Here is an 11,872-nt window from a genome sequence, read left to right as displayed (position 1 = left end):
ATACCTTGCCTGCATCTTGGTGCTGGCAGAAGAGTAGGTCAACACCAGTAGCACCACATTCCTCTAACAGCACAGCTGGATGCTCACGCTTGGTTTCTGTGAGCCTAGCAAAGAGCTGTTTTAAGGCCTAGTCATCCTGGGGGATATTAAAGCACTTCAGCAGAATACTCCAGGTGTTGTTAAGACAGCATGCAGCTACTAGCTCCACATGAAGTGGCACCATCAGACACAGTATTGCTTCTGTGCAGCGCTGGCAGTCACTCTTGTAAGGGTCAGCAAGTAGTATTTGCATTCAGGGTGGCTGGGAAGTGCAATAGGAATGGCTCCCATTTCTCTTCAGATTTTTGTACGCTTTCTGAATGGTATCCCTCTTGAATAAAAGAACTTCTCACTCACCGAGGAGTGCAGTGCTTTGGATGGAAACCAGTGCTCAAGCAGGTTCTGCATGACGTCTCCCAACTACGTACATTCTGCCTGAAGCTAAGGTGAGGTGAGAGCAAGGACAGCAGAGGATGTGACAGGTTCTAATTAACGCCATCCACCCCACTGGAGGGAGCACTTGAGAAACATCCTGGTGATGGCAGAAGAGGGTAAGGCAGGTTTTCAGCTTTACTGAACTCTGAGGAGGTGCAAATAAAAATGCAACCTAAAAATCGTAACAGTCAGGAATGGACAGGAAGACTGACAAGCGGCATTGGTAACGCTCCTCGTGAATCAGAGCTCTGTGGAAGTCCTACAGGAGAGCCTCGCCTGCAGGACAGCCACCGAGTGGCGGCTGTGCCACACTCGGCTCACCTGCTGGCACGTGGCCTGTGGTAGCTGCCCAAGTAGTAACAAACAGCAGGGTTACCACAAAGGATTTCTTAGTTAGAAATGCACGGTTTATTTCAATGCGCCAATAAAAAAGCCCAACATTTCCAGATCACAGAACATTAACACAACAAAAGAGTTTTGCATTAGTCTACTAATAAGACTTTTAAAAGATCCAAACTCATGCCAATTGTTGTTAGTCAATAGAAACGGCCTTCTAGGACTAAGCCCTTACATTTATAAAGACACCACAAAATCCCTTATAATAATGTAAACAAAATAAATTTTCTTCTTAAACCTTTTAAACTTGAATCCATTCTTTCAGGACATGCACTCCTTCAAGGGCTTCCTGATGGTGAATGACTGAAAGGGAAAGAAAAAGGAGTGAGAACAACTCCTACAGTAAAAACAACAAAATATCCATACTGCCCCAGGTTTCCTGAACACAGGAAACCTCTTTCCAGCATTGTCCCTCTCCATGCTATTTTCATACGCAGTTCATGAGGAGCATTGGAGCTCATCCAGTTACATTTTACGCCATGTAAGTAACAACTTGAAGTGTGAAAGGGCCTGTTGAAATGAGCGCACTAGGTGAGTGAGAGCTAGGCAAAACATCAAGCCTGCTCAAGGAAAGCACCTCTGAGTCTGCTCTCCAGCTGTGCGCAGCATTCTTACCCTGCCAAGATGAAGGTGAGCTATAACCTGCGTGGTTCCAGTCTGGAGCTAGCCCTGTGTCTGGGTATCACCCTACCAAAATTCCAGCATCTACTCCTCCAGTTACAGAGAGGAAATTGCTTCTTACTTCACAGCGTGCAGTAAGAGCTGCACAACTGCGTAAGAGCTGACTGTGAGGATCCACAAACAGGAATTTAATCCTGCCATGTGCTGGTGGTTTGCTTCACACCTTATTACCCCTTTTCCAGCTGTGCTCGTTTTGTTTGCTCCACTGCTCACTTCTTCCCCAGATTCTAAATTCCTCAGGAACTTTTCAGTAGTTGATTCTCATTTGCCACCATTTTCTAGTGCACTTGAACAAAGTTTCATGAAAGTAGGTTACTATGCTCTAGTTTTAAGATATTCTTACCTTCTCTTTGGAGATGGTGATCTGGACTTTGAGCGACTGGAAAAAAAAGGATGGCAATATAACTTTTCACGTGCTAGCTTGCATACACTCAAGTCACCAGTTTTGTCCATTTCAAAACAGTAAGAACTGATGTTTTTACATACAGTGACACCACCCTTAATGCTGCTGATAGCAACTACACCCCATTTAAAGACTTACTTTAAGCAAGAAGCTGCAGTTGAGAAAGAAAACTGCTGAAAGCCGAAGCCCTCGGGAGAGAGCAACACACAGCTTCCAACCAGCTATAAAATGGTCACAGTAATCCTGCAGAGCAGGAGCAGCGAATCAAGTGAAGGAAAGACAGGAGGACTGAGAACAGAGATAGTGTAATACATGCCCCAAATCCTGCCAAAAATATTTTGTCATCACATCACATGGGTTCGACAAGAACGTGCCAGATAGCCACAATCCTGGAAGAATTGCTGACCAACCCACAGAAGTCAGCTATAACAAAAAATACATATATAAAAAATGTATAAAAATGTTTAAAAATCAGCCATTAAAAAGACTCTTCCACATGCAACTAAAATACTGGTCCAAACACATATTTTGAATCATGACAAAAAAAATTACTGAGTGCCAGTTGTATTTATACGCTCACCTTTTAGCAGGTAAGCCAGATTTAGATCTACCATGGGACCCAGACCTACAACAGGAGAAAAATAAAGCTCAGCAAAGCAGCCAGTGGCATGCACACACAATGAAAGTTAGCTTAACCAGCAACAGCAATTTCACACTGCACAGCATCATAAACTAGAGAGGAATGCTCCGCTCTGGCGCGGCAAGCTTTCCTCAGGATTCTTCTGAAATATCATTTCTCTCTTATTCCACACTCTGCTTGTCAGGAGACAACAGTACAAGCACAAGAAGCTCCCCAGCAAAGCTTGGCTACCACTTCTACAGAACAGAAGGCTTTGTCCCAGTCTCCCCCCCAGCTCCTCCCCACCCAGCATTCTTTTCACAAAGGGAAGAACAGTTTAAAGGGTCATCTTAGAAAGTCTTTTAATTAAACACCATGTTAGGAAACTGCAGTCAGACGTGCTGAAGAGCTGATGCACATCATCTTTAGTTCTGAATGCCACTTTTATTCAAGTACAATATAGTTTTCATTAGTTATCCCAATAGCTTTAGTTGCATCAGGCATCTGGCTACTCAGACTTTGTAATTTGTAAACTATTCCCAGGTCATCTTATGGGTTAAAATTTATTCAAAGACTCCTCATACATCGATCATGTTACATTACCTACTCAAATGCTTGCTGTGTTACTTAGAAATGCTCTTGTGGCTGTTTCTTTTAAAGAACTAAATTTAACATCCAGTTTTCAAAGATTTTGTAATACCACCTGGATGAATTCTGACACTAGAACAATTCCTCTCCCCCACACACACTCCATTTTCTGTCTGCAGTTGTTTATAGGGGGGTAATCAATAGTCACCTTACCTTGCCTATTGCTTTATACATGTTAAATAACTAACTGCAACTGCTTTTAAACCTTCCTGGCCACTATATTGAGCCATCGTCTCAAACAGTCCTCAACACTGTAACCAGCAGTTTTCTTACTGCATCACAGTTACACAGAATGGAGTTGCTCAAGTCTGCCCAGAACTCCTATTTTGTAGCATGAGCATGACTTCCTTCAGTCAAAAAGGCAGAAAACCAGCATACACCATCATCTTAATACCGGTACTGGCAATACCTCACTCCAAGAGTACACCATCATAAGGACTGACAGTCAGCAGCTCTAGAAGCAGGACCAGGACCATTTAGGCTTCGCACAATGCTTCCGTAATTCCAGGCCTAACTACCCTTCTGTCATTCCAGTCCCAACTACCACTGCTCACCCCTGCAGCTGCAGACCCGTGGAATCAGCATTCCTCACAAGTTTCAGTAAGAGCATCAAGTATCTTTCCTGCAGGCACCTGACTGTCCCAGAACCAGGAGCCACCAAACATCACAGCAGTACCCAGACTTCTGCAGCAGCAGCCTGCAATCTGAGCCTGGCTAGTCATTTACTTGCTGCTCAGATGTGCCTGCTATGCAGTAGGACAGCTCCAGTAATAGGCAACAGTCATCATCCTCTTAAAGGCTCAGTGTGCAAATCCTAAAGCAGCCAGCAGACCCTAACAAAGCCCATCTCTTCACCCACTCTACCACAAGAGCAATTCTTCCTGCCTATCACATTTTTGTTAACACGGGAGTATTTGTATCTGTCTTCCTCAACTTCTATTTTGGCATGCAGGAAACATCCAGATCCACAGGGACACGTGCCAGAGCAGCCCTCAGAAACACTACCTATAGCACTGGGACTCGGGGTCCCCTTCATTCAGCCCTTCAGAACTGTAAAGCCAAGCATCCTACCCCATGTAACACAGTTCTCATCACTACAGCAACTTCAGTTCATTCTCAGAACTGTGACAATGCTGAAGAGCCATGAGCAACAGTTGAGTCAAGGGTAGGAATCTTACTGCTTGTATTCAGCAGTCAGAATTTACAAAAAAAATAAGTAACGTTTCCTGCAGGATCCAGTTCAAGCATTCTCTACGTACAAAACCAGTAATTTTCCAAACTTCTTTCCATCCTGCGCAAATCATATATATGCTTTGTTTATGGCTCCATGTACCTAGATATACAGATGCAGCCACGGACAAAAAAAGAGGCGTAAGTTACTAACATTAAGGGGAAATATTGCTACGCTGCACAACCTTCTAACCCCTTCCTGCCACAAACTTCCTAGGAGAAGGAAGGAAGGAAGACAAACGTTATTACTTGTTTTAATTAAAAACAAGCACCTTACCTGCTTCGAGGCCATACAACAGACCGAGACCTTGAGCGTGATCTGGACCTAGACCTAGAAAAGAGCAGTGAAAAGTCAGCCACTACTATGCGTCTCATACAGCAGAGATCTTTCAACACAGTTCTCTGAAATCACTAACATTATGCAAATAATTAAAGTTACTCAAGTTACTTCCGCAAAATTAGCGGTATTATTAGAAAGTTGTAATAGATTTGACCAGTAATATCATCCAGGTAAGAAATCCTGCTGCCCTGCTTTATGTAATTACTCTGTATCCTTGAAGAAGAAAGCCTAGACCATAGATCAAAATCACAAACCTAGTTTTGGAACACTATGAAAAAAAATCAGAAATGGTCATTTGGAATTTATATGAACAGGTTTCTAACTTTAGATAAATGTTTCAGGTTAGCCCAGGGATGTAACCCCATGAAGCTTCCTATGAATGCTACGGACAGCAGAAAAATAAAGTTAATGCTAACTACAACAATTAAGTTCCCTTCAACAGCATTGTGAGCTTAAAACTTAACAGGTAACACATACCTCGATCTCCTTAAAGATCCAGACCGTGACCTCCGAGGTGAAAATGATCTATACCTACGAGGAGAGATTGACCTGGACCTGCGGTAGGAAGCTGACCTTGATCTACAAAACAAAAACAAAAAATCCAAGTTACCGTGAAGTATTTTTCACAAAGAGTACAAAGGGGTACAGAGTTGAGGGAAAAGCAAGAACAGAAACAAACAAATCCAAAACAACCAGAATCTTACCTCCTACCACGACTTCGACTGCGTGACCGAGAATACCTCCTTCCTCGGGACCTGGAACGGGATCTAGACCGGGACCTGGGTTTAGGTTGGAGAAAACATGTATCAGAAAACAGCTTCAGCCACCACTACATGTGAGGCCCTGCTGAAGTCAAAACTTTCAGACAACTAAAAAGAAAATAAAAACAAAAACAAAAACCACATCACTAGCATCTGTGAGTTGGAAAAAATCTCTGGGCCTACTTGCCTTGAGCAATTTTACTACCTAGAAAAATGTTAAAAGCTGAATTACATTGCAGAATTACATTAGAATAAAAAAAACACTGTAATGCGTATTTAAAATAAACCTTGCAAGTTTGCAGGTCGACCCTCTTTGGCCCAAGGTCTAGCAGATCTAGACGATCTAGAAGTATCTATAGCCGATCGCTGCATCTAGGTGTTCTCTTCAATCTAACGACGATCAAACTGACAGCCCAATGAGCCAGGGTGAGGCTTGATTGACGCAAGAAGATTTTTCTAGCTGGGAATGTGGTCAATCTGGTGTTCCTCTTTCTAAACCGGAGGGGGGGCCCCAACTGAAAGCCAAATTTACTGTTACGGCGGTCACCGTCTCAAATTTTCTGCCCTTAAAGAATAAGGTGAAGCTACGTGTAGATGGCTCGAGGGGATCTGGCCTCTTATGCTGATCACCTCAAGGTCTAGGAGGATCTTAAGTGTCGGATTTGCAAGGCGCCTCAGCATGAAATCTTAAGGCTCGTGACATTCTGAATCAAGGCGACTGACTCAAACGAAGAAACCTGAAAGGTTTTGACCAGGTTGATTATTAAGATAGTAACATTTGATATGTATTAGCAAAAGAAAAAAAAAAGTGAAATACACCTGTTGACTTACAGCATTAAGAGTTAAAACTGGCTTTTTCTTTGCTAACAAGAGCTACACAAAAGTGAACTGGCGAAGCAACCCAGCCGCTGCGCTCCCGCACGTACCTGCTCCTCCTTCGGCGACTATAGCGATGGCAATCATAAGCATAGTGGCCTTTCTCACCACACTCATAGCATCTGTCATTAGGGTCAAAGGGACGCCGAGCAGGAGGCCTGTCATAACGGGAGCGACGGGGCATCCCCGTCGACACTTCCACTCTTACTCTGGAGCCACATATTATCCTGCAACACATGGAGATTGTTAGTCACAAGAATTGTTTTATGCCCAGCGACTGCAGCACGGCAGACAGGCACCAGGGCAGCACAGGACAAGGTGAGGCACCGTGGCGGCACCCAGGGACTGTTTGGTCACACACGTACTTCCCGTCCAGTCCCAGCACGGCGTCCTCAGCATCCCTCGGGTCTTCAAACTCCACAAAGGCGAACCCCGGCGGGTTCCTGGCGATCCACACGGTTCTCAGCGGCCCGTAGTAGCTGAAGGCTCTCTCCAGCTCACCTTTGCCGGCGCCGGTGCCCAGGTTCCCCACGTACACCTTGGTCTCTGAGGGAAGGGGGGGGAGTGTGTGAGCGGGGCGGCCATGTCAGCCCGGGACCCCCAGCACTGCGCAGGCGCGGCGCACGAGGCCTTCAACGCGGCGCGGCCTCCCCCCCGCGGCCCTCAGGCGCCGCCATCTTGGGCGCCGCCTCCATTTTGCTGCACGCCCGCCGCGATCGCTCTCCCCCCGCCGCCCAACGTCTCCCGGGTCCGGCGGCGGCCCCGAGCCACGGGCGGCGGTCGCCACCTCTCCCCGCAGCCGTTCCCGGGACAGCGGCCGCCCTCCCTCCCTCCCTTCCCTCATTCCCTCCCCTCAGCGCAACCCCCCCAGCTCCGCCGGTGGCCGCTGAGGTGCCCAGCGCCCTCCCGCCCGTACCGTAACGGCCGTATCGCGACATCCTCCCCGCTGCGGGCCGGGCCCCGCGCGCCTCCCCTTATATAGAGCCCGCCGCCGCCGCGACTGCGCGCCGCGCCGCCACCGCCGCGCGCACGGGGCGGGGCTCGGGTCGCTAGGCAACGCGGGGCGGGGCGGGGGGAGCGCGCGCCTCGGCCGCGCGAAGGTCTCGCGAGAGCGGCTGCGCGGGGAGTGGCTGAGGCAGGCTCCCGCCTCGCGCCTCAGGCGCCTGAGGGGAGCGGAGGGGGACGGCGTCTGAGAAATAAATGGGTAATGGTGTAAAACGGCACCAAAGCTCTACAAGAAAACCAAACCTCCCCAGCTGCAGGGAATTATATGCGACAAACGTCCTCCGGTCACTGCTGTGCTGAAGTAGTGAATGTGGATGGAGAATGATGGATGGCCTTAAAGCCTATTTGCCTGCTAACTTCCCCTGATAATCCTACAAACCTCATCCTACGCTATAATTAATGCGCTGAAACAGAAGAAACGCTGTAGGAAAATAAAAGCTTTCCCAACAAATCTTGCATCTGGTGTGGGAATTCAAGTATCACGATTCCTTCTGGAAGAAATAAAGATCTGTGGCAAGCACTTTGAATAAACATGCCTACGCCGCTAGAAAAGTAATGAAATTAAAAGGCAGAGGAAGTTTAAATTTCTCGTATTTCATCTTTCATAATACTGTTACAAAAAAATATAGTGGTACATCAGTTTAATACAGCATTATTATCATTGATTTTTTAACCAAAAATAGTGCACGCGAAATGTTTTGTGCTTGTACTTTACGCTGCTTGCTTTACTCCTCTCTTAACGTACAAGAATTCAGACACAAGCCCCGACATGCAGCACTTCTGGACATAGGCGTTCTGACCCCCAGAACAGTCCCTAACGGGGCAGGCAGACCCATTCCCGAAGGCCGGTGCTGGAGGCAGCAGACCTCACTGTCTCTTTTCCAGGTAGCCCTGTATCAGGCCCTGAACGCGGGACAGGATGATCTCGTTGGAGCTGCTGCACTCTTCCGGGCCGTACGGCGGGTCAACGGTCAGCACCCCTGCCACGCACAGCGTTCTTCCCGATTCTCCTTGCTCTGTCACAGGGATGTGGTTTGCTTCCAGCCAGCTCTTCAGGTCGTTCTTCCTCTTGTCGAGCTCCTCCGGGCTGTAAGCTTTGCTTTCCTCGGGTGCAAATATGCAAGAAAGCCGTGCCTTCATGTCATCGTCCGCTTCCTGCAGGACGTCGACCTCCTGGACAGCGTGGCCCAGCACAACTACAATGGACACTCTTTCATTCTCTGGGAAGTTTGCCAGGACAACACTGCCAGGGAAAGAAGGATGCGTGATTGACTGTACCTAACTGATGACTGAGAAACACAACCAAAGGGTCTTGGAGGTGAGCGCTCAGAAGCCTCATTGCAATCCAGGTATTTAGAAAATACCAAGTAGCCAGGGCTTTTCTTGAGAATGCTATGTCCTTAAAATGGTGAAACCATGGGGCTCTGGGGTAACTTCTGACCTGGAACTTGAAACTACTCTAGGTACTACCAAGCAAAACATTAGAAAAACAAACAAACACCACCACCACCAAAGTAGCAGAATGCATCAGAATCAGGGCTGGGAATGTAATTTGAGCAGTATTCCCAACCTCGCTAAAGCGCCCCAAGTCTTCCAACATTAAAAAATGATACCATCATACACTCAACACATAGAACGCTGAACGCAGTGGTGGCGGCCAACAATGAACATCAGAAGCTTTTAATGGGTAATTATTAACATTTAATTATTGATCATCACTAAAATAGCAATATATGTATTTTTAATGAGTATCGCTAGCTTCTTAACTGAAAACTATACTTGAGTATTGCACCAAGAACACACTGCAGCAGGTTCAGGCTCATGTTGTAGCCATTTAAGACTGCTGCCTGATCTTTTCTCAAGGGCACTTACATTCCAGAAGTCCTAAAATACAGTCAGGAAAAAAACTTGTTATACTTCTAGCATCTCCTTCCCATATACCATAGAAGAGAATCAGAAACCATTTTCTTCCTTTTGTGGAAAGAAAAAGTCCAGAACTCTACGCCAGCAGTTTATTAATTTGCTGTTGTCACTGTTAGTGGAATAAAAGACTGTGTGTGGGATGTGCAATGAAATATGCCATTAATTTTAGCCTTGGCCATCCCCCAAATCACTCACAGCTACAGAAACCTTTCCTATCAAAAAGGCAAGCATCTCTATGAGAACATCAGAGTATCAGAGCTACTACATAGCTGAAAGAACAACCATTTCATCTGAAACACATCACAGGCTGGATGTTTTAGTTTCTAGCCTCTATACTGTGCTCCTGTTGGACAAGCGTGCAAACAAAAAGATAAGAAAAACCTCTTGCAGCACAGAGCCAAATGTCTGCCCGTTCCCTTGTAAAGCCATTATGAATTCAGCTATTATCCATCCCCCAAACTTACCAGTCCCTTGAATGAAATTAATGTGGATTTAGGTCTCATCAGCTACTGTTTTCTCTTAGGCCTTGACAATTAAACACAGAGCCTCAACACGCAGGTTTTTTTTTTCCCTCCAAGTAAGTTTGCTTCACTCTTGGGGTCCTCTTTTCCTGAAAAACTTGTTCTCCCTGAGCTTTAGCAAAGCAAAAGCTTTGGTACTTACTTGGCAGAAACTGGATCAACTGTTAAGACCCATCCTTCATATTCATTTTTCTCAGCTGCTGCAACTTTCACCCTTTTGTTCACGTATGTTTCCCAGTCTAGAGGACTTTTCTTTTGCCAGTCATTCATATTGCCTACACCCAGAACCTAGAAAATAGCCAGAGCAATTAGCAGAAGTAATGAATCTCCTTGCTTTGCCCTTTACATCAGAACTGAATTTGCCTCTAGGTAAGAATCTTCCACACATTTTAAGCCACTTTTTTTTGTTGTTGTTGTTTTTAATGCAAACATTAAAAACACTCAGGGCAGCACGAGCAGCAGGTGCTCTCCCACTCCATCCCCCGCACCAGCCACGCTGCCGGCACGGACAGCAAAGCCACCCCCATCCAGCGTGGGGGACACCCGTCCCACCTCACCCCCGCGAAGCGCAACGATGTGGGGAGGCCAGCGGGCTGCGGGCACCTGGTTCCCGTCCTCGGTAGGGCCCCCGATGCCCCCCTCCTGCCTCACCGGCTGCCGCCTGCGGGTCCCCGGCCGCCGAGGGCGGGCGTGGGCTCGGCCCGGCCCCGCCGCTTCCTGCCGGCAGCCCGACGCGGTTGGCGGCCTGGGTTTTGTAAAAGCACCCAACTGGGGGCTGCCGAGGAGCGTCCTGTAAACGTGCTAGGGGTTCATCAGCCACACAGGAGGTGTATCTGTTAAATGGGTGACCCCAAATAACGCGTGGGGCGGCTGCAGCGAGCGTGCGAAATCCTGGCTCGGGTCCTCTCCTGTGCGTTAATGCTTTCAGGTACATCCTGTAGGTGTCTGCGACATACAAATAACCCTTTTTGCTCCTTGCTTTTGGGCTGCCTGCAGGTTTGCTTTGCGAGTTTTTCCTGTGCAGCTGCAGAAGTGAAAACCTTTTTGTTTTTCCAGGGAGCTTCTATGTCTGAAGACTGCTAGTGAAAAGCTCCCCGTGGATGAAGCAAACAAGCTTCCATCGTTCAGGGATATAAATGAAAATGTGGTGATTTTGTGATCCTAGCAGGAGAAAAAAATACCGCAGGTATAAAAGGAAATATTTGGTATTTTGCAAGCTTAAGGAGGGATTTTTATTTCTTATTGTAAGGCTTTAGTTCCCAGTGCTGTGGATTTATGGATGAGTTACTTTATCAGCTACTGCTTTCTCTCAGATATAGTTTATTAAGAAAGCAGAAACTTGCAAATCTGGTCGTTTTCACTATAAGAGCAAGCATTACTGAGAAATTTTAGCTCCTGTTTGAAGGAAAATCAGTGGAAAGAATGACTGTAGTGTTCTCAGATATATATGCACGTATTTCCATGCATTACACATCTTAGTCCTTCGGGATGTAAATAGCTTCCTAACTGGTGCCTTTCTGCATCAGGCTGGAGAGGATTTTGTTCAAAGTCACTTTAGAGCAAAATGCTCCAAGCATTTTCAGTTTTAAATCTCTCTGGTCTCAGTCCCCCCCCTTTTTTTTTTTTTCAATGCTGAAAGTTTAATTAATTGTTCTAAACAAAGCCTGGAAGATTTATTTTTCCCTGCCATCTGAGCCTTGTCTGACAGACACAGGTCGCTACCGCGGGCAGTTACAACTCTCACCGCAAATTCAGCCATAATCACGTCGTAAGTAAGCGCTTCAGGAGGCAAAAACCGCCTTTCGGATGAGCACAGCTCCTACTCCCTCAGCTGCATCGCATCTCTGTCGGGGAAGGAGAGCTTCTCCTCAGAGCCGCCGCTCCGGAGGCGCCTTCCCCCCTCAGGCCCACATGGACGCTGCCGGAGGCTCCGGGCGGTCTCGCACCGTCTCCCCGAACCCCCCGGTCCCGGCTCTCCCCGTCCCCTTTTTCCCC

General features: G+C 47.0%; 2 protein-coding genes across 5 annotated transcripts; both read right to left on the bottom strand.

Moving 5' to 3' along the window:
* Window positions 1-866: 866 nt before the first annotated feature.
* LOC121068078 (serine/arginine-rich splicing factor 7-like) lies at window positions 867-7,502 on the bottom strand. Of its 2 annotated transcripts, XM_040553122.1 has the most exons (9): window positions 7,345-7,502; window positions 6,794-6,974; window positions 6,479-6,655; window positions 5,496-5,570; window positions 5,269-5,370; window positions 4,729-4,782; window positions 2,535-2,579; window positions 1,895-1,930; window positions 867-1,173 (listed from the first exon to the last, which is right to left on the bottom strand). In XM_040553122.1, exons 1-9 carry the CDS (start codon window positions 7,364-7,366, stop codon window positions 1,149-1,151), a joined length of 717 nt encoding a protein of 238 aa, XP_040409056.1. In that variant the 5' UTR covers window positions 7,367-7,502; the 3' UTR covers window positions 867-1,148. The 2 variants fall into 2 exon arrangements, with proteins under 2 accessions (XP_040409056.1, XP_040409057.1); XM_040553123.1 differs by lacking the exon at window positions 2,535-2,579.
* A 507-nt stretch (window positions 7,503-8,009) lies between these two features.
* Window positions 8,010-11,854, bottom strand: GEMIN6 (gem nuclear organelle associated protein 6). Of its 3 annotated transcripts, none has more exons than XM_040553125.1 (3): window positions 11,622-11,854; window positions 10,020-10,165; window positions 8,010-8,676 (listed from the first exon to the last, which is right to left on the bottom strand). In XM_040553125.1, exons 1-3 carry the CDS (start codon window positions 11,634-11,636, stop codon window positions 8,301-8,303), a joined length of 537 nt encoding a protein of 178 aa, XP_040409059.1. In that variant the 5' UTR covers window positions 11,637-11,854; the 3' UTR covers window positions 8,010-8,300. The 3 variants fall into 3 exon arrangements, with proteins under 3 accessions (XP_040409059.1, XP_040409061.1, XP_040409060.1); XM_040553127.1 differs by lacking the exon at window positions 11,622-11,854 and adding an exon at window positions 10,529-10,676; XM_040553126.1 differs by lacking the exon at window positions 11,622-11,854 and adding an exon at window positions 10,481-10,499.
* Between the last annotated feature and the right edge of the window lie 18 nt (window positions 11,855-11,872).

This window comes from Cygnus olor, chromosome 3, assembly GCF_009769625.2.
Source record: "Cygnus olor isolate bCygOlo1 chromosome 3, bCygOlo1.pri.v2, whole genome shotgun sequence".
Classification (NCBI taxonomy): Eukaryota; Metazoa; Chordata; class Aves; order Anseriformes; family Anatidae; genus Cygnus; species Cygnus olor.
Note: the sequence above shows the minus strand (reverse complement) of the source record. Positions and strands in the feature narration are given on the sequence as shown.

Coding starts and splice junctions, on each gene's coding strand:
- GEMIN6 (XM_040553125.1), bottom strand. Junction 8,677..10,019: donor GTTGATCCAGTTTCTGCCAA/GTAAGTACCAAA, acceptor TTTCCCTGGCAG/TGTTGTCCTGGCAAACTTCC.
- LOC121068078 (XM_040553122.1), bottom strand. CDS start 7,366: ATGTCGCGATACGGCCGTTACG. Junction 6,656..6,793: donor GTGCTGGGACTGGACGGGAA/GTACGTGTGTGA, acceptor CATGTGTTGCAG/GATAATATGTGGCTCCAGAG. Junction 5,571..6,478: donor AGTCGCCGAAGGAGGAGCAG/GTACGTGCGGGA, acceptor ACCTAAACCCAG/GTCCCGGTCTAGATCCCGTT.